We start from the raw sequence: 21,773 nt of genomic DNA, 5'->3' as shown, positions 1-21,773 counted from the left end.
AATGAGTAAACATGTCTGCACGTGCTTAGAATGCCAAGTGAAGTCGGCTAATGCCACGTTTCAGAGGCGTACGTGCGATCGGCTACTGCTTCAATAATTCACTAGGTGTGTAAAATCATTCATTCATTCATGGAGTTTAATTCCTCAGCTGCGGTAATGACACAACTTGTGTCTCCGTGCAGTAAAATGGAGTCGTCCTAAACATGTAGGGAGGACATGGCTTGGATAGCAATAGTTTCAAGTGTCAAATACAAAATGAGGACATGTCACCATACCACAAACCTGGGACTCTGTCTATGGGAACTCCTGGTGCGTGAAGGTTCGGATGTTCTGTGCTCTTGAGCCTGGAAGTAGGCAGGGAGTTGTGAGATTTATCTTGGCTGGGTGTGGAAGGTGGTGGTTCTGGATTACTCTTTCATTTAGGGTATAGCATTATGTAAGTTATGGTGAGTAAAGGTGATGGGGGGGAAAACCCTTACACTAAAATTTAGAGGTATGTAGAAGCATTATTAAACACTCATCTACAGACACCAGACAAGCCAGAAGGCTGCTTGTTCCCTCAAATCTCACGGTGCTGCCACGATCACAAGGGATTCTGGGTAGGTGCATGCAAATAAGGCCAACAATTATCACCTTTTGCCTCTATCCATTTAGCGTATGGTGTATAATGTCAGTTTCCAAGACATAAGTATCGACATTAAATTACTTGTGTAACACCATTTTATTAAAATGCTGCACATCGGGTAAATGGGACACAAGTATGTGACAGAAAACGGGCGAGGAGGGCGCTGTGCTGCTAGAGATGCAGTTGCTGTTTAGAATAACAGTAACAGGGCTTGGAAGCGTAGAGAACACTGTAGCTTTCTATTTTTATGAAGACCGCAGGACAAAATATAAATCCGGGATAGTGGGTTGTGCCACGGCAGCTCCCATGGCATTTAACGTGGTGTTTTCTGTAAAGGTACGAGTAAGGGGCATGGTCCTGTGATTGTCATCCAAATGTTTTTAAGCAGCTCCTGTAAGCAGACAAAATGTTCCGTGTGGGACGTTAACACGCGTGTCCCCAGAGCCGGAGGAACGAGAGATACGGGGGCCGCCCTGGCAGAAATTCTGGTAAGGGGCTGAGCGGCTTTTTAGATTAGATTTCTATGTGGGGGGAAATGGATAACGCAACCCGTAGCTTGAATGTGGAGGTAAATTGGGCGTAAAAGAAGATGAACTATGAATCACCAAGTGGATAACAGGCGTCTTATCCACACACAAGTACTTGTCCTGGAGGGCCACAATCAGCTGCTGCAACAGGTCCCCTCCGAAATAAAATTGGCCACCGTAAAACATTACGCCGATAAATCCGTTAAAAACAGCATCGCGTCGTAGAAGACTAGACAGAATCCGCCATTTTACTGCGTGACTCCTCAGATGCTAAAAGACAGTGATGCCACGGGGAGGAATCAGAATAACGCCCAATGAAGGTCTCAATTTACATCAATACACTTTTCATTACAAACTAAGGGACTGATACACTTTTGTGGACTACAACTCCCAAAGCCCTCAGCCAGAAGGAAGATAAGCTGCAAGTATGTATGGCCTCATCTAATTGCATATTCACCATGAGGGTGGGGGCTCTTAGGAAAATGATGCACCTATTAACTTGCTCTGTGTATGTAGGTTCCCCCATTTAAAGCATAAACCTAAACTATAAAACTTGCCTTTCTTCAATATTTGTTGCGAGAATAAACCATAAAATTGCAATTGACCATTTTTTATTTTAAGATTCCTAGTTGCTCATTTGTGATTCTTTCTTCCAGGGTTATCATTAGGGCTGCAACTAACGATGATTTTCATTATCAATTATTTTTTTGATGAATCAGATAAAAAACACTACACAAAAGGTACAAGAACCCAAACACAAAACCGTATTTGCTCTGAAAAACCCTTGTCTTATAATCAAGAAAACGCTCTGAAAAATACCCACCGTCTTATATTCGAGGTCATCTTATAATCAGACCTCAAACAGAGACCACAAGACTGATCCAGATCCCCCGAAGCGCCGCAGGGGACCTGGATCCTCCTCTCCGGCAGCCGGTGAACACCTGTGCAATGCGCGCAGATAACCTCCGCTGCTACCAGCACTTCCTCTAGGGCTTCTATGACGGAGCGCCAGCATCACATGACCCTCTGGTGCTCAGCCATAGAAGTCCCGGATAGCAGCGGAGGTTGTCTACACGCAGATGTCCACCGGCTGCCCCACTTGACGCGGAGTCTATGGATCCATCGGTAAATTGGGGGCGGGGCATATAGGGGGTATAAGGTATATCGGAGTGGAGGCAGATTGGCAAATAGGGAATAAGGCATAGCTGGTGGGCAGAGTGGAAAATAGCAGAGTATAAGGCATATCAGGGAGGCAGATTGGCACAGACTTACAATGCATCCCCAGACTTGTCCCCCGTGCTCCGGAATCCCTGGTGTCTAGTGGGGGCACTTCTGCCAAGGCTTCTAACGTCTATTCGTTAAAGGGAGAGCTGTGTATTCGCTCCTTCACTTCACTATGCATTGTGAAGGGCCAACCCCAGTGATCTTCTGTACCAGGAAGAGCTTGGCTGCATAATGTATAGTTAAATCAGCAACGTCCACCACTCCGTCTAAAGAAGAGGGACTCTGACTACTTATCTGGCCTAGTAGCTGCAGCCCTGCCGCAGCAGCTGCCCTCTTCCTTCGTTGTCCAACATGCCTGACCAATCAGCAGTAGGAAAGAGTTCCCATTAAACCCAATGGGAGTATTTACAGTGCCGGAGGTGATGGGACTCTGGGAGGCAGGTATATCACATACGTTCAGCCCAACATAACTCCCGCACAGCATTTAGCTGGGGGGGGGGGGGGGGTAAATGCATATGGGGGAGTTCCGGGACACCCTGCAAGCCATCATATGCATTAAAGGAAAGATGATGGCTGCAGCGTACCTTAAAAACATTGCCTTACACAATTAATAATGCATTATGCAGGGCCAACTCGGCCCCTCTATACGGAGAAAACCGCCAGGATTTGTCCCTCATTATTAGTGAACGAACCCCTTCTTGTTAAGCAACTTGACCTGAAAAGTAACGGCCGCTATGGAGTAAAGCAGCTCCTCTGACATTGCCGCCGCCTTCAGGGTGTCGTTCGCATCAAACCAAAAAAATAAACCATTTTACCTTTTATTTCTAATTCCACACAGAAAAGGAATAAATTCTTCCATGAAAAAAATGAATTAGAAATAAAAGGTAAAAAAGTTTTTAATTTTATGTTTAGTTCTAAAAAGCAACAATTTATCTTTAGCCTGTTTGGGAATTTGTTTCCCTTTTCCGCCTCATAATACATCCAGGTTCCCATTACCGCGGAGTCACCGCTGTTTAAGCAGGGATGCCCTCGTCGCGCCAAAAGCGTGCGACTCCGGCGGAAATCAGACGGTTAGAGGCAGGCATTGCGAAGTACCTGAGGAGAAGCTGAGAGCCGGCCGGAGACGGAGCCGCGCGCTTCCTGCCTGTCGCTCTATATGGTGCGGCGCCTGCGAACGTTAGCCCGACCCGCGCAAAAAAAGGAAGAAGTGACGCAGATGCGATCGCAGAGGCGGCTGACTTGTCCGAGCTGCCCGGCACCGCTATGAACCCGGAGGAGCAGACCGTCACATGGCTCATCTCCCTGGGGGTATTAAACTCTCCCAAGAAAACCATCTGCGACCCAGAGGACTTCTTAAAATGCAGCCTCAGGGACGGCGCTGTGCTCTGCAGGCTGATGAACCGGCTGCTCCCGGGATCAGTGGATAAGGTAACACGTTTCGTACATTGGCGATCGATGCTTTTCTTTATCGTGTATGTATTACCGGGGTGACAGAGGGCTGGGAGACGCCCTGCTCGTATATGCAAACCCAGGTCTCAAAAGTCTCTTCGCCAAACCACGGCGCAATAATTCGTTTGAATAGAGAAAACATTTTGGGGGTAAAACCTTATCCGATTATTCGCAACCTATTGAACCAACGCTAGGAACGGGCTAGGCCACCGGGGGCCAGAAGGGGTTAATAATTCAGAAGCCGCAGCGAGTCCCGTCTTGTCAAGTGTCAAGGTTTTGCATAATTTACAGGTCACGTGATAGCGCTGGATTTAAGTTAACCCACTGAGTGCCGCTGCTCTGTAAGTAGGTTACAGGGGCTGGTGAAACGCCCTGGCAGTTCAATGCAGAGGCTGGGGAATGGGGCAACCGGGGCAAATATCTCTCCAAAAATAGGATGCTCAAAAACCCATGGCAAGTAATCTGGGGAGGGCAAGTAAAGCCAAGTGGCCCCATCAGCCCCTTGTCCCCCCCCATAACTGACCTACACATTTACACTCACGCTTACACACTCACCCTAACATACTTCGACTATCAGACATGCTTACACCCAATGTGGCCGGATCTGCACAAAAGCTGCAGCTTCCAATAAAATCGATCTATAGTCTATTGGATGAATCAGATCAGCTAGGACTATATATTTATTATTAATCATTATTTTATTTTTTGAGATATGGGGGTTTTACAGGGCATGGGAAGCCTTAACTGGCCTCTGTACCAACAGCAGAGATGGGGAACTGCTGTATTATTATGTAATTATTACATCATATGTAAGATAATGCATGCAATAGCTTAGTGTTCCTTACATTTTTGTGTCCCTGTCCTGTATGAATGCAGTGGGGGGCTGTGCAGAATCCCTCTATAAATACATTAACCTCTTCCACAAGAACTGCCCCCGCTGAATGTAAAACACAAAAGCATTGCCATGCAGTGGGCAGTGTGCTGCAGCTCTGGACCTGAAGCTTCTCCTAAAAGTACTTTTTACATTTTGTTTTTCTTTGGTAAAGAATGCATATCAAAGTCCTTCGAGGGGCAATAGATGGTCCCTTTAATTAAATAAAATATTTGAAGATCTGCAGGTCCTCGGCACAGCACTAAAGAGGCAGCGCAGTCTTCAGGAGCCGCAGATGCCATGCATGCTTTCCAACATTTTTAATGGGGGAAGGGAGCAAAGTGGCCATGATCAGTATTCACACGCTCGCCCCTGATAATCATTCACACGCTCACACTTTCATCGCTGTCCTCACTTCCTCCTCATAGTTTCCGCTCTCCTCGTATCAAGTCACAATGTTTTGATATCTGCTTATTGGCCTAGACCAACAAAGCCCCCGGCGGCAGCAGCAGCCCCCGTGCTTTATTACAAGGGGCATTATGCTCCTCAGTGGGGCAGTCTGTGTTTAGCCAATGCAGACCTATTATTATTAATTGTTTTATATATCGCCATCATATTCCGTAGCGCTGTACAATAGGTAGACAGGACATGACAAATAGTATATAACATAAGTTTGACCTACAGAAAGAGCAGGTGAGGAGGGCCCTGCCTGAAACGGAAACCTGCGTGTGATGTAGCTGAATAGGTGCGATATAATGGGAATCGGGAAAATTGTGCTTTAACAATCCATGATGGGAAGAAGCTGGTCCCTGGAGTTCGTGGGTGCTAAATATGCTTGTTCGTGAATGAACTCTGCTGCAGCAAAGTTTTTGGGTCTATTCACTTAGTAAGGGTTGCAAAGCATCTTGTTTACTCACTGATACGTCACACGTGAGTGATGAGAGCTTTATGACGGAAAAAAATGACAAAACTTCCCCACAACCTTTAAAAACTAATGTATGAGGTCCATCCAATGGGCGTGAAGAGAGCAGACAGTGAAAATGACATCAATCCGCGCAGAATATATAAACTTTTTCCCAGATCAGCCTTTTAGAATCTCCTGGCTCGACAAATGTCGCAGGGGGGTGTCTCTAATGAGTTCACCTGTGTGCATGCATGGTATGCACCCATTGTTTTCAATGGCAGTCTTTCCTGCAGCTTCAGGCAGTCTTTTCCTGCAGTTTCAGGCAGCCAATCAGTGTTAAGAATTGGCAGACCGTGGAGGAGTACTTTGTTTAGTTATAAAGGTAAGTATCACGCTGGGCAGCAATTAAGTGAAACTGCTTCTATAGATAGAATACCTTTTTGGAAAAACAGTGCTGGTTTGGTATCCCGCTTCTTGTGTCGGCGCTCGTGGCCAAAATAAATGTATTTAAGTCTTTTAAATCCATAGTGCTGATGAAAAGTGTTACATATTTTATTACACAGAATGATCTGTTTCTATAGAGATGCAGACCCCCCAGCTTGTGGCATTACCTGCATCTCAGTGACCCCTTCCTTCTCCTTTTCTGTTCAGGCAAATTACTTCAGACTATTATCCAGCAGGTGGCGCCAAAGCACTGCTTTCCACCCAATCACGTGGTCTGTGTTTAACATGTTTCAGCTTCTCTGTGGTATTGTAGCCTCAATCACTCTGCCTGCTTCCTGAATGCGATGTTGTAATCCTTGCACACATTGGCAGATTTTCTGGGCTGCTATTGGTCAGCCCCTTGTGAGTTGCTGATTGGTCCGGAGAGGTTTTCCAGCCCAGTTTGCTTTCTCTTCCTGTCACTGAGGGTAGATTGCATGAGTGATGAAGTGGGCTGCCAGGCTGTGTGAGAGGTCAGTAGCACCTGGGATTCTTTCCTTTCGATCATATTTCTTGTCTGCTGGAACTCGGATACTTTATCAACAGGTCTGGGTCATGCAATTAGCTCCTTCTTAGGTACACTCCAACCATCATATGTACTTTACTGCATTTGGTAGCCAAGGGCCACTTTATACATTCTAAATACATAGAATCCTGTCTATACCCTCCGACTTTGTGGCTGATATATGCGGACAGTCACTGCCTGCCCGCTTCAGCCCTCGTTCAGTGACATTTTCAGGGAGTCTAATGGGGTTTTTATGGGAGCTTCTTCCTGCCTGTGATAGCCCGCTTCTATGTCTCTGAGGATGGGACAGTATGCTCCAGCTCTGGAGCTGCAGCATCCTTGGCAGAACGATAACTCTGATTCTTTTTTTTTTTTTCTTCTTTGGCAACGTAAGGGTTAAGTGCCAGCTTTTTGCCGTCCGACAGTCTTGTATATCAGATAAGTAAGTTAATTCCATACGTTTTTGGGTGTTTATGTAAAATGTATACACTTTCCTGCAGGAAAAAAGGCAATTCTGTTTGTGAAAGTAATGTGATGTATGGTATCGTATTGCGTCTGATGATTAGAAACTGTTTCTTTACGACGTTTTCTCTATATGGCCGCAACTACCTGTTTTTGCATTGAGATGCTTTGGTGTTTTCATTCACACTTATTGTACCCTAAAGCGTTTGCCCTGTTTAATACATACACGTTTAGCGCGCATAAATCATCACCACAGCTCCTAGTGTAGAGGACTGCGTGGGGATGCGGGTCCTGTGGGACCTGTCAAAAAACTTGTGGGTGCGGGCGTTTTTTTAGGGTGTTGCGGGCGGTCAGACAACTGCGGGTCCCAGTAATCCCGCGCAGTTTTGCAAGGCTGCCTTCTCGTTGCTCGCACACAGCGTCTCTTCTTTTGTTCTGCCAAGGAACCCAGCAGGGTCACGTGAATTTGTCGCGTCACATGACTCTGCTCTGTTCCTGCTTCCCTCGGGCGGGACAAGAGAAGAGACACTGTGTGTGACCAACACGAAGACAGCCTTGTGGGAGTGCGCGGGAAATCTACAGTTTAGGTAAGCGGGTGGGGGAGTTTTATGAACCAGTATGTGTGATTGATGGAATGAATGATTATCTGTGAATGAGTTGCGGGAGTGATCAGAAATTCAGTGGGAGCAGGATTAAGAAAACAGTTCCGCGCAGGGCTCTATCCTAGTGCGCCATTTCCACATCCAGATCACTTTGCAAGTAGTTTGAAAATAAACTGCCAATTTCACAGGAATGCACAATGTTGTCACAATAGACTGTGTGAGCGACTGTCTGAGGGTTGACCGTGACCTGGTGTGCCAAGGATGACTGAATGTAAGTGAATGGAGTGGATGAAGCAAGCAGATGGCATGGAGAGAAGTGAAAAGAGGGCCATTGCTCACACAGTTAGGGGTAGATGGAGAACTGAGTGACAGACAGACACATGATGTAGAAGAAATGCTAGTGAGAAGTTCTAGTATGTTTCTCCACACCCAGTACGGGACAAGCATGAGTATAATGAGAACGGTCATGCTGATGATGATGATGGCCACCTAAGGGGTCCCAAGTTCGGGTATCAGGAGAAACTGGCAACACAAGGCCATACTGTTCAGGACTGAGAAGGGAAAAGGGTGTCACTGAGATGAAGAAGAGGGCATGGTGGCAGAGGCTGGCAACAGCATGGCTACAGTATTAGTCAAGGTGGAATAAGTGTAAGATACTAGTGAAGAGGAAGATGACAGATGACAGGTCGGATGCCGCTGGAGCGTCAGTATAAGTTAAGTATGCGGAACTGTTGGACGTTAGGCGTTTGCCCAGAGTGCCAGTCTGGGTCTATAAGCAGCCAGACTTTGGCAGAAAAACACCCCCATTAAATGAATGGAAGCACTTTCTGTGTGAGAAATGGACACAGGCAGCAGGAGGTGTGTGTCCAAAGTCATATAATATTGGGAACAGAGACTTGACGTTCAGCTTAGTGGTTGGTAGAATATTCTATCATAATAATATCATAGAACATTTGTTGCCTTTCTATTTCCCTGCGTAGCACAGCTGTAGTTATTTGAGCTCAGATGTTAAACATACATGGCACGGCTAATCTTTTTGTGATAACCTTGCTTCTTAAGTGTTTGTGTACGTAGCGGTGTATGCGATAACACGCTTATAAAAATGATTTCATACTGTGTCTTCAAGATAAGTTCACCCGTAAATGTCTTTCCTACATATAAGGTAGTTTTAGGACTTCTTACGTTATTGAAGTAAAAGTGGTATGGTCCAGAAGCAGATTGTTGGGATCTCCAGAATGTACACTCACTGGCCACTTTATCAGGCACACCTGTTCAATTGCTTGTAAACACAAATAGCTAATCAGCCAATCACATGACAACAACAATGCATTTAGGCATGTAGATGTGGTCAAGACAACTTGCTGAAGTTCAAACCAAACATCAGAATGAGGAAGAGAGGGGATTTAAGTGACTTTGAGCGTGGCATGGTTGTTGGTGCCAGACGGGCTGGTCTGAGTATTTTTAGAAACTGCTGATCTACTGGGATTTTCACGCACAACCACCTCTAGGGTTTACAGAGAATGGTCTTAAAAAGAGAAAATATTCAGTGAGCGGCAGTTGTGTGGCTGAAAATGCTTTGTTGAGGTCAGAGGAGAATGGTCAGACTGGTTTGAGATGACAGAAAGGCAACAGTAACTCAAATAAGCACTCGTTACAAGGAAAGTATGCAGAATACCATCTATGAACTCACAACACGTCGCACCTTGAAGCAGATGGGCTACAGCAACAGAAGACCACACCGGGTGCCACTCCTGTCAGCTCAGAACAGGAAACCGAGGCTACAATTCACACAGACTCACCAACATTGGACAATGGAAGACTGGAAGAACGTAGCCTGGTCTGATGAGTCTCAATTCCAGCTGCGAAATTTGGATGGCTGCGTCAGACTTTGATCTGTGGGTAAGGCTGATTGAGCTAATAGGAGAAGATACTGAAATCTTGTGCTTTGAGGACTGGAGATGATTGCATTCGCTACGAAACAGCGCAAGAAGATTATACCGGCACACAGAGCGCCAAATTATTTACTTCTCTCATCCCCTGAATTTCCAAGGGGATCCCGAGAACCTTTAGTCCTATAGAAGAGACTGAAGCGCACCCTGCCAACCAATGAAGGAAACGTGATAAACGTAATATGCTGTTACAGAACCTTTCATTCTGAAGCTTCTATTCTATTAGGAGGTGGAAGGGATTGAGATATATTAAGTTCTGCTTGGGTAAGGATGATCTGATTGCAGTGTAGAAAATTGGTGGCTGAAAATACTAAAGCATGGAGAAAGTGATGGTGTCGCTCACACAATGCAGGTTGAGATGTTTTAAAAGGATACCGTATATTCCGGTGTATAAGACGACTGGGCGTATAAGACGACCCCCAACTTTTACAGTCCAAATATAGAGTTTGGACTATACTCGCCGTATAAGACTACCCCTCTACCCAGCGTACAACAACCAGCCAATCACGGCAAGCAATGTACCTTACCGGTGATTTGCTGGTTGATTTGCTGACATATACATACATGCACTGCCCTTACACACACATATATAATATATATATCTATATATATATATATATATATCTACACATATGCCTGTCCATACATACACATTTATACACTGCCCTCACCACACACCCCTGCCTTTACACACATATGTATATGTATGTGTGTGTGTATATATATATATATATATATATATATATATATATATATATATATATATATATATATATATATACACACACACACGTGTGTGTGTGTATATATGTGTGTGTGTATATATATATATATATATATATATATATATATATATATATATATATATATATATATATATATATATATACACACACACACGTATGTGTGTGTGTGTATATGTATATATATATATATATATATATATATATATATATATATATATATATACACACCTGTGTGTGTGTGTGTGTGTGTGTGTATTTATATATATATATATATATATATAATATATAATTTCTCCCCCCTTTGTCCCTTTCTCCCCATCTCTTACCTTATCTTCTGTCTTCTTTCTTCCATCCAGTTGTGGGAGCCCGAGGTCTGGCACTTCAGACCTCGGCTTCCCTGCTCTCTAATCACTACGCGCCGGCTATTGATGCCGGGCGCCGGGACATGACGGCATCCCTGCGCTCGGCATCAATAGCCGGCGCGTAGTGATTAGAGAGATTGGTGGCTTCGTGGGAACCTCCGGCTTGGTAAGTACCCGGCGTATAAGACGACCCCCCACTTTTAAGAAGATTTTTTGGGGTTAAAAAGTCGTCTTATACGCCGGAATATACGGTAGTTCTCTTAACTGGTATAAATATTGGGGATTAAGTCACACTTTATGGCCATATATTGCTTAGCCGGCCACTACATCAAAGAACCTCAAGTTTGGAGCAGTTGGGAAGCAGTATATAGGGGTTAGGAGTTCAGATTTTAATCTTTAAAACGATGAAGAGCCAACAGAGGGGCTGGCGTAGTGAGGATAACAACCCAAGTCTCCCAGAGTTTTGGGAAATGGTGGAGGCTGATTAAGAGGGCTGCAATAATGCATATAGGAGATCCCAAAGTGTCTCCGTGTCTTGCATGTGTTTAGTGCGATACTATAATTATTTGCAGTTGATCGGTCTGTACGTTTCAATCTTACGTTGTTCTTTTTAGTTTTTTCCGGAGCCCAAGAGTGAAGCGGAGTGCCTAGAAAACATCCGGGATTTTCTGAAGGCATGCACCAGTCTGCGGGTGGAGGTGAGTGCTGACGGAGATCACATTTATCTGTAATGGATAAAGTCTAGCAGCCTCCACGGGACCAAACGAAATGTACTCGCGGTAACATGTTAAATAATAGATGCTTCGTTGTTTAGAATTACACGATAGGGAAGAAATTGTCCAAATGAACTCAATATGTGATTGTAGGATGGAGATTAAGCTTCAGAGGATGATCCGTATTGCGCTGCGATGAGTAAAAAAAAAAATAAAAAAAAAATGCTGCCCTGTGACTCTCTTTCAAAAGACACTTCGTTAATCAATGCGCTTTAACGTGTCTGGAGATGGGATTATTTGTCTTTTAATGAAATATCGATTGAGTGCATCACACTATGCAGCAAAAAAGCCAAATTAATCGGAAATTTGTGGTCTGGCTCAACATATGCAGTCAGACATTTAAGCAAAACATGGATAGGGTTTTGTTGTTTGAAGTGTTAATATTACGATGCGAATGAAATGATGTTCATGTGGCTGCATGTTTCTGACATTGCAAAGTTTGACTACAAATGTATTTAAAGCAACCGAAGCGCTCCTGTAGGAAACACCTGGTCGCGCAGGGAGCTCCATCAGCAGGTCACAAGACCCAAAAATATTACACACTTCTCTCTCACGGCCTCTGTCTCCACAGCTGTTCGACGCGAGCGATCTCTACGCCGGTGAAAATTTCTCAAAAGTCCTGAGCACTCTTTCCGCCATCAACAGAGCCACCGAAGGTAAGAAACGCCGTCCTCCTCGTCCAGTGTACAGAAGAACACACTCCTGGACACATTTGCTAACAGCTCTGCTGTCTGTCTTTTCTGTTTTGTATCACTGACCATGATGGGGGGGTGTATTCAAGGTTATTACTTATTTTTATTTAAAATGCACAGTTTTTAATGCATACACTTTGGAACATGCATTCTTTAGTTACTGAAGTTAGAAAACGAGGCATATCTTTCTATTTCTACCTCCCCAATGTCTAGTGAAAACAGGATGCATACGCAAGTATGCTTTCTGCTCATGCTGTGTAGCACTCAATGTGCCATAAGAAATAAAACACCATTGTTGAAAGGGTAGCTGCTACGATGCTTCTCGAGAGCCCAGAGTTCATAATTATTTGTGTATTAACTTCTTTCCAGATCAGGCGTCGGGGAGACCATGCTCCCTTACATTATCACAATCTCATAGCTTTGCAGCCTGCACTCCTGTTAGTTCCCAAGGAACAGATTGTTCTACGAGAGTATTGAAGAGACAATCAAAAGCTCTGGTAAGTTTCCTCCCAAGTGTGGCCATCTGCATTTTGCAATTATGGGACCGATAAATCCTTTGACTGGCTGCATTATGGATGTTAATTGCATTCATTTAATGCGGAGCCTCTAACTATTGACCTGCCATGTGGCGGCTTATTTTGGACATTTTTGAATATCTAAACCTTATATTTTTGCCGCATTTAATGGATATGAAGATCCGGCTGCCTCTACTACCAGCTTGTTTCCCAAAAATAACAACCTTTGTTCTTGCGTTTAGTTCCTGCTGAGGTGGAGCGTTAGGCTCCCCAACTAAAAGATCTGACACCACCTATGCTGGAAGGTGATTCCTCGCACTTATCATTCCTGTAGTAATCATTTTTGAAAATATTACACCAACTGATGCAGAGAGAAGCTCAGTCTGAGCATTAAAACTGAAATTATTGAGATTTAAGACCAATTTTTGTCCCTTTGTTTTTACTCCTCAGCTTGGACGCTGTTTTGAATTAAAAAAAAAAAAATTTGTCTTTTTTTCTTGGTAGGATATGACAGGGAATGGCAGCTGTCAGTTAATTGTGAAAGCGCGGTTTAATTTCAAGCAGCAAAATGAGGACGAGCTCTCGTTCTGTAAAGGGGACACTATCCACGTCACCAGGGTGGAGGACGGAGGCTGGTGGGAAGGCACGCTCGGTGGCAAAAGTGGCTGGTTCCCCAGTAACTACGTGAAAGAGGTGAAGCCCAATGGTAAGAGCTGAGCGGACTTACACGGCTGTGGCTTCTACTGTTTGATTGTCCTCTGAATTAAAGCGTTCCACCGAACCACACCAAATACGAACTGTGCCTTTGTATATTTTAATGGTTTTTAGTTGGCGGTAGCAGGAAATGTTATACGCACTTCTGGGGCTTTTTGAATTTGGGAAAAATTACCAAAAATTTGCTTTTCTTTACTGTGTAAATATTATATAAAGATCCAAAAAAATCAAACCTTATATTTTGGCAGTTCTTTACTGTGTGTATGTGTGAATATATAATCTATGAGTGTGTGTATATACCGTATTGGCTCGAATATAGGCCGCACTTTTTTCCCCCACTTTAAGTTTTTAAAGTGGGGGTGCGGCCTATATTCGGGCTCTAGCGCCCGACGCCCGGGACATGCAGTCCCGGGCGCCGGGCAGGCAGCGGGGTTAAGATACAGATCCCCCGCAGCGGTGCAGGGGACCTGCATCCTTCTCCCCGATACGCTCAGACAGCCTCCCCTGCCAGCACTTCTCACGGGGGGGGGGTGCCGGCACGGGAGGTTATCTAAGCGTTTTACCTCTGCCCACCCCCGACTTACCGGAGCAGACTCCCGGGTGTCTTGCGGGGCCGGCGGGAGACATTTACGCAATACGCGCATGCAACTTCCGGTACCGGAAGTTGCATACGCGTATTGCGTAGATGTCCCTCGCCGGCCCCGCAAGACACCCGGGAGTCTGCTCCGGTAAGTCGAGGAGGGGGGGCAGAGGAGGACAGCGGCAGCGGATCGCGGGGAGGGAGGACAGCGGCAGCGGATCGCGGGGAGGGAGGACAGCGGCAGCGGATCGCGGGGAGGGAGGACAGCGGCAGCGGATCGCGGTGAGGGAGGACAGCGGCAGCGGATCTCGGGGAGGGAGGACAGCGGCAGCGTATCGCGGGGAGGGAGGACAGCGGCAGCGTATTTCGGGGGGAGGACAGTGGCAGCATGTTTTTTTTGGTGCTTTTTTAAAGAAAAAAAACTTTTTCTTTAAAAAAGCACCAAACTTTTAGGGTGCGGCCTATATACGGGGGCGGCCTATATCCGAGCCAATACGGTATATATTCGTATTTTGATATAAATATCCCAAAATCGACTTTTGTGTGTAAAAGTCAGAAGGCGTTTTAAAGGTTAGAATATCACTAAAGAAGAATGCATGTTAAGGTACTTTATGTACTATGATTACTTTTATGTGTACCTTAGGCTGAAGGTACGGCGTCTGTTTTGGTTTGATAATTCTCAATACTGATTGGCTGCTTGAAGCAGCCAATCAGCGGCAGGAAAGCACTTGGCGGTCCAGACCCCCCTCCCCGGCATTAGTATTGTGGATTTTTGTGCGTTAGAAATGTGTGTTTTGCACTGCAGGAAAGCTCCACGTTTAGTCAACACTACACAACGCAAGGTACTAGGCAAGGTCTGACATTCTCCTCCTGAAATCATTTGATGATTATTATATGTATTATTGCACTGTGTGCATTAAACACATTCTTGTCATATTATTTATGATACATTCGCAATGTAATTTCTCGCTATCTATTTAGACAAACCTCTGTCTCCGAAAGCCCTGAAAGCGAGTGAAACGGGTCAGCTGACGAAGAATTATTACACTTCAGTAAGTATGCTTTGGATCAAGTAGTATACACGGCAGCTTGATATTGCTTTGTAACGGATGTTGATAACGGTTACGGACAGCTCTACATAACCGTGGAATAACACGACGTTATGAGTTAATAAAGAATCGCTGTTTCTTTTTCACGAGGGTGAAGGTGCTCAATATATGGTAATAATATATATATTAAAAACCACATACTGTCCTCCTTTCCAAATCTTAGAAAATATGAATGGATTGATTCCCCGTCCTTGGAATAACGGATTAAAACACTCCAGATTACCACAGATTAGTGATAAACACACCAAAGAATGGTGATGACAGTGTAGACGACGAGGCTTTCATTTTCAGTCTTGATATTTTGGGTGACATTCCCTGCTCAATCATCACACTGAGCTAATTATTTGACAATCCTAGTGAAGGCCGTTCCTCTTTAGACTTTAGGAAGTCAGATGATTAAGACTGGGCCATTCAACATTCTATTGTTCACCACAGACGGTATGATAAGAAGTCAGGGTATCTGTCTAGTAGATTGGGCTACGAGCTGGGATAGATATGTATGTATCTAACATAAAGCAGCTTGAAAATGTTACTTTATATATATTATATTATCTTAAATTATTACAGGTGTTGCAGAATATTCTGGAAACTGAAAGAAGTTTCTCCAAAGAACTTCAGTTATTGCTGTCCACTTACCTCAGGCCTCTTCAGTCCTATGACAAGTAAGTAGAGCGAAGTTCTTGCTTGGGATCCTATGTACTATGTTTTTGTGCTCTAATGTGTACTAAATTGGCATAGTTAGGGCCAGAGGATCAATGAAGGGTCTGAAGCAGTAATTCTTACACCCACTTTATCCAAAGCTCCATTAGCATTAACAGATGACCTTGATCCCATAGGGAAGTTAAGAGAGATTCTGTGAGCTAAGACATTATTATTCAAATAATGTAAATATGGCAAAATTCAAAAGAATAACTCTGCATAGACGCATAGTCCGGGTTTGATTTCACTTTGCTTTTTCTAAGGCCCAAAGAAAGGGAACTCTGATCATTATCTGTATGATGATCAGTTCACATTATTTGTTGAGTCAAATGTCTTTGAATATTTTTAAACTAAACTTTTTTTTGTTTTGTTTTTTTTTTTAGTTTCACAGTACAAAATAAATGAACATATTTTTGTTTTCCAGAATCAGCTCTGGGGACATCCTTTTACTTCTTGGAAACTTTGAAGAGATATGCACATTTCAGCAAACACTGTGTCAGGCGTTGGAAGAATGTGCAAAGTAAGAATTACAAACCATAATATTTAGCATTGTTGGTAGTTTTTCTCTTTTTTTCAAAGGGGTTCGATTAGGAAATCCTTTAATGAAATCTAATCTGTATATATGTTCATAGGAACCAGGGGTATTGTTGAGAAATGACAAAACAAAATAATCTCTATCTCCCAAGATTGTTGGGGCCTATAGATGCCTGGCAATAAAAAGCTGAACCCGTAGAAGTATATGAAAGCAGCTTTTCTAGAACTTCCAGAAGAATGGAATTTGCTACTCAATGAAAGGACATAAAACTGTGCAGATGTGTTTTTGGGCACAGTTACTTTGAACACAATCTTTGAGATTAAACAATATAGCAACCTGTCTATAATCTAAATTCCTGGCGTGTATCATCATACCTGGGAACATCCAGGCTCAGGCTACCCGGGGCCCTACCTTTTCTGAATGCGGGTAAACGGTCCCGCTTTCGGAGGCGGGGCTGCTGCCGGGAAGTCCCGCTTTACCTGGAGTCATCCAGCAAAACCTAGAGCGTTCCCATGTATGTGTACCACCTAAAGCTGCTGCTGCATTGTGGGTCCTGTCTTGGGTAGTGCAGAAAGAAGTTTAGAAGGGTTCAGCTCTGTCAGGTGTCTGGTATGGCATAGGAGGTACACCACCAAGCCATGGGGCAAGAAGGTTTGGGGTACTGTGCACACAGGGTGGGTTACAGAATAGTGACGGGGTAAGTACATCCTCTCAGTCAACAACTAGTGGCTTACAGGGACATTTAAGATCCCCCAAAATGTTTTTTGCCTAAAAAACAAAAAAACTCGTGTTTCTGTGATCTGTAAACAGATGCACCAGTGACAGCTTGAATCTCATTAAAGTATTTGGTACAAATGTCAGTGTTTATACAGGCCAGATCATCAGATGGTTATTTGTCACAGAAAGGGAAGATCGGAAATCACATTCTGTAAAAAGAACTGAATAGTGAAAAGATAATCATACTGCAGGGTATATGCAGCTGGCTGTGATAGCAAAAAATGCTGGCGCAAAGGCTATTAGTAGCCTCAAGCATTTAAAAGATGACAGCTGCTGTCATACAATTACTTGAAATTATTTGATTTGTTTCCATAAATCAGCTACTACCTTTGTGTAATAAATGCCTATATCTTGTGAGAGGGTGCACACAAATAGTGAATAATATCACCACCACAATAGTAAAGGTTATTGTATATCATATATGCATTCACTTCTAGGCATATCTGCCTTACAAAAACATGTTAGCAATAGAAAAAATGAAAGTTAAAAAAAAAAAAAAAAGGAAGAATGTAGAATTTTGTAAATTGATTTTTTTCTCAATCAAGTGTCTGGGAGCCGTCCGAAGAAATAATTGTGAGCTGTTACATTATCAACGATGGAAGCGTGCATTTATAGCTTAGCTTTTTCAATAGAAACAGGAGTTATTTTAAGTGATAATTTGCTGCTATTGTTAAACCACCGAGGCAATGGAATACAGTTCTCGAGTCAGCCACTAGATGTCAGCGTAGCCCAATTGGTTTGTTAATGATGTGAAAGCTGCATCCTTTCTGTTCTTGTGCAACTTTACTTTTACCGATCAAAGGTGCTGGAGTCCAATGTCCCGGCCGAGCGGACCGGCAGAGCAGCACAGTTTCCTTTCTCCCATTAGAAAATGAAAGTTAACTGCGATAAGTAGCATTCATCCCATTTAACCCATTATCCTGGGGTTGGGAAATAGGCTGTATACAGCCACCCCCTTTCGGCTCTGTGGCCTTGCGCTCATCTCTGATTGTTGCGTGTGTTTCTAAGTGTACGTCTGAGTGTTTGGGACATTTATATGTCTGCCATGCTGAGAATGTATTTTATGTGTTAATGCATCATATGTGAATTGGATGATTTTATGAACTATTAAGAGCATAATGATAGTCAATCATCATTTTAAAGCTGTTCTTCGACCCACAGTGACTATTGTATATATCAATACAGTGATTTATTTTTGCCTTGTTTCCTCACAGGCTGCCAGAAAACCAACAGAAAGTTGGAAGCTGTTTCCTGACTCTTTTCAATCAGTTTAAGTCTTTGTACCTCGCCTATTGTACTAATCACCCCATGGCTGTCAATGTCCTTACACAGCACAGGTTAGTGGTATTTATGTGCTATTGAACCACAATTCTTGATTGTTTTTGTTTTGTTTATTGATCTCTGTTGTAAACCAGCATGTCCTGTTTTACTGTAACTCCAGTAAATGACCATCTAGGTAAGCATAAGTCGGAAAGTCCCAGAGCAAAAATTCAGACCGGGATAGCTTCCCCAGTTCTGTTCTCTAATAATGGTTCTAAACTTGTTCTGCTTCTGTTCCACAGTGATGAGCTGGAGAAATTTATGGAGTCCCAAGGAGCTGCAAACTCAGGCATTCTGATGCTTACAACAAGCCTTAGCAAACCGTTCATCAGGCTGGACAAATATGTCACCCTCCTTCAAGAACTAGAAAGACACATGGAGGTGAATGTCTGTTGTTTAACTTGTTGTCTCGAGCAGACATCCTACAGCGCTACACACTAAATATATCTTTTTAATGAGTTTTAGAGATTATCACGCGTAAGATATGTCTTAAAAAAACTCACAGAGAAAGGTGTCTTACCTTCTAAGGATCTGGATGATTCTATCCATGGGTTATCACTGCCATGTTTAGTTGCTAATTGTTGATTGGTTTATGCAACCATTGTAAGGGTATACCAATTGATACACATAAAGCACAATGTTTAGGTTGTTCTTATAACACATTTAATTGTACAGAAATTCACGCTGTTTATGGGTCCTGGACGATAATATGGAATTATACAGGGTTTTACTTTTTCACCTTTACCAAAAATGGATAAATGAGAAGTTATATGGCTTATATGTCTCAGGTTAATTTTAATGTTGGCTCGTTGGTGGTAGTGGTATTATGACCGTTTTATTTTCCTGCTCTTTAGGTCAATTTTATTGCATTTCAAGAATAAAGATTTTTTTTTTGTTCCTTTTACAGGAAGCACACCCGGATCACAAAGATGTTCTAAGAGCCATGGCATCCTTTAAAGCTCTTGTGGTAGGTGATGTCAATGTCTCACTTTGTTTTACGTTCATACTCCAGGCAGTGATGGCAAGAGGAGTCGCGTTTAGCATTTCTACCACAACTATGATCTGTTTGTGCTGTGGAACAAAATACAAGAATGCAGCTATTTATAAAATGTTTAGACAGCATTAGAAGTTCAACGGAAAGCTTGTGGATTAGACCTCTGAGAATCAAGGGGAAATTTTGACTGAAAGCAAAGGTAGACACTCTGCAGACTTTTATAGGCTACAGCGGTTGTAGTTGTAAAGTCCTCCCAATCACATAAGCAACTCTGGAATATAGAAACTTATATTAAGGATAGCCATATGCCTATCCCATGCATGTATAAATTCACTTACTATGTTAGCTTCTACCACTTCTGCTGGAAGGCTGTTCCACTTATCTACCACCCTCTTAGTAAAGTAATATGTAGCCGGCCAATGCAATTTACCCCATCAAATCTTATATTTTTGAAGACTAGAAACCCCAGGGTTTTTAAGATGCTAATGTAAAAAATTGCGGTAGAATTTTTTTTTCAGTTATGAATTTACAGCTTCTGATATCTCACTGCCAAACAACATACCAATAAGTGTTCAGCAACATCTCCTGAGGACAGTGATGCCACCCACACATTGGTTTGTCAGGCTGTTTGGGGGTAATAGGCCACATTTGGGACATGAGCAATTCAGTTCTTCAACCTGGAATTTTGACATGTTGAAAATTCTGCCCCATGTCCTATTTGGGGAATCTTTAAAGCCAGCCAATTCAGTTTACCCCCAAATATATATCAAACCATAAATGTTTGAAAACTAGACACCCCAGGGCACTTCAAAAACTCGTATTTTAACCCTTCCTATGTACTAATTCTACTACCAGCTGTTTGGTAGTAATATTTTTCCCACACACACATTGTACTTTAGGTATGAATTTACCGCTCCTGAAATATGTCACTGGGAGACACCCCAATATGTGTTCAACAACATCTCCTGAGTACAATATAACACTTTTATAACGTACTGTGGCATTAGGGAGCTAATAATAATAAAAAAATACTGTATCGGCCGGTACCCAAACCTTTTCCACAAATAATTCTTTAATCTTTTTAAATGTTTGCCCCTTCATAATTTCTGTTGGGAACACTTAATTGTCACATGGCAAAAAAGCAGGCACTGATAGGTTGTTGACATATTCACTAAAAATACTCAAAAGCACCAACTGTAGGTAGTTTTATTACATTTCTAAAAAATGTGTAGGTGACAATCAAGATGTAAGTAATGGCAGTTTTTTTTTGGATATACATTCTGGAAAATAGTCTATGATGCATGCGGACTGCTGAGTTAGTCGTATGATATAAGGCTACTTTCACATTCTCCTCACATGAGAAGCGTGTAGGAGGGTTTCCTTTGATGGCGGTGCATGGTGGTTTCAGTAAACACTCATCGACTCCAGCAATAAAAATGCATCTCTCATTAATGTGAAGGTTAATCATAGTTGGGAAACAAAAGTAGAATACAAAAGCCATACAGCTATTTTTGGAGAAATAATATTTCCTAGGTTTCATTACTTCTCTCATCACAAAATATATTTTGAAATCATAATCATCTCATCTTTTTTCTAAATTGCCAGATGGGATCTTTATTCTTTTTTGTGTGGGCATATTATTGATTTTTTTCAAAGATAGCCGTTATATCAACTGACTCTGTCTGTCTGGGTTGTTATAGGTCTTTCAGGGATGTTTCATTTTGATTAAATGTAGCTGGACTACTTAACCCCTTAAGGACAATGGGCGGTCCCTAAACCCATTGAAAACTATGCACTTTGAGCCCGTACATGTACGGGCTTTGTCATTAAGGGGTTAACCTCTCTAGCAAAGCAAAAATGGAGAAGCTATGTATGAAAAACTGAGTACACCCTTGCTGCTTTCATAGAAATTAAGATGGAGATTCCTCCACAACAATGTGAGAGACTGGTAACAGCATACAGAAAACGTATACTTCAAGTGGTTCTCCAAATTATGGAATTGTAAGGTTTACGTACGTACTTCACACATGGCTTCTCCATGTTGGCTTTATTTTTGTTGAATGAATTGTGACACGGTGTGATATGTCATGTGTTGTTCATCTTCGGTTGTATTTACCTAATTTTTAGACCTGCTAAGGAATAGATAGTTGCAATCATTTCCTGATATGTAAAACCATAGAATTCATTTTTTCACAAAATGACTGTATCCTATAGTGAATCCTTCAGACAGGCCTATAGACCAAATACTAGTTTTAAGGCTGTTTCATAGGACCCTTCTCAATAACACAGATATTTAGGATCTCTGATTGGCATAAGTGTCCTTGGAGGGGAACAAACCTGTCTGCACATACGTTTT

At 42.8% G+C, this 21,773-nt stretch overlaps 1 protein-coding gene across 2 annotated transcripts in view; it reads left to right on the top strand.

The window, feature by feature from the left end:
• Positions 1-3,400: 3,400 nt before the first annotated feature.
• ARHGEF6 (Rac/Cdc42 guanine nucleotide exchange factor 6) overlaps positions 3,401-21,773 on the top strand; it is a 33,666-nt gene continuing 15,293 nt past the window's right edge. For both annotated transcript variants that reach the window (XM_053472899.1, XM_053472898.1), the window contains exons 1-11: positions 3,401-3,804; positions 11,324-11,407; positions 12,054-12,138; positions 12,544-12,671; positions 13,194-13,395; positions 14,965-15,035; positions 15,660-15,754; positions 16,216-16,311; positions 18,318-18,440; positions 18,666-18,804; positions 19,331-19,390. In XM_053472899.1, the coding sequence (XP_053328874.1) occupies positions 3,640-3,804; positions 11,324-11,407; positions 12,054-12,138; positions 12,544-12,671; positions 13,194-13,395; positions 14,965-15,035; positions 15,660-15,754; positions 16,216-16,311; positions 18,318-18,440; positions 18,666-18,804; positions 19,331-19,390 (1,248 nt within the window). In that variant the 5' untranslated portion in view covers positions 3,401-3,639. The remainder of the gene's footprint in view (positions 3,805-11,323; positions 11,408-12,053; positions 12,139-12,543; positions 12,672-13,193; positions 13,396-14,964; positions 15,036-15,659; positions 15,755-16,215; positions 16,312-18,317; positions 18,441-18,665; positions 18,805-19,330; positions 19,391-21,773) is intronic.

Source organism: Spea bombifrons, chromosome 8 (genome assembly GCF_027358695.1).
Source record: "Spea bombifrons isolate aSpeBom1 chromosome 8, aSpeBom1.2.pri, whole genome shotgun sequence".
NCBI classification, from domain to species: Eukaryota; Metazoa; Chordata; class Amphibia; order Anura; family Pelobatidae; genus Spea; species Spea bombifrons.
This window is presented reverse-complemented; position numbering and strand designations above follow the sequence as displayed.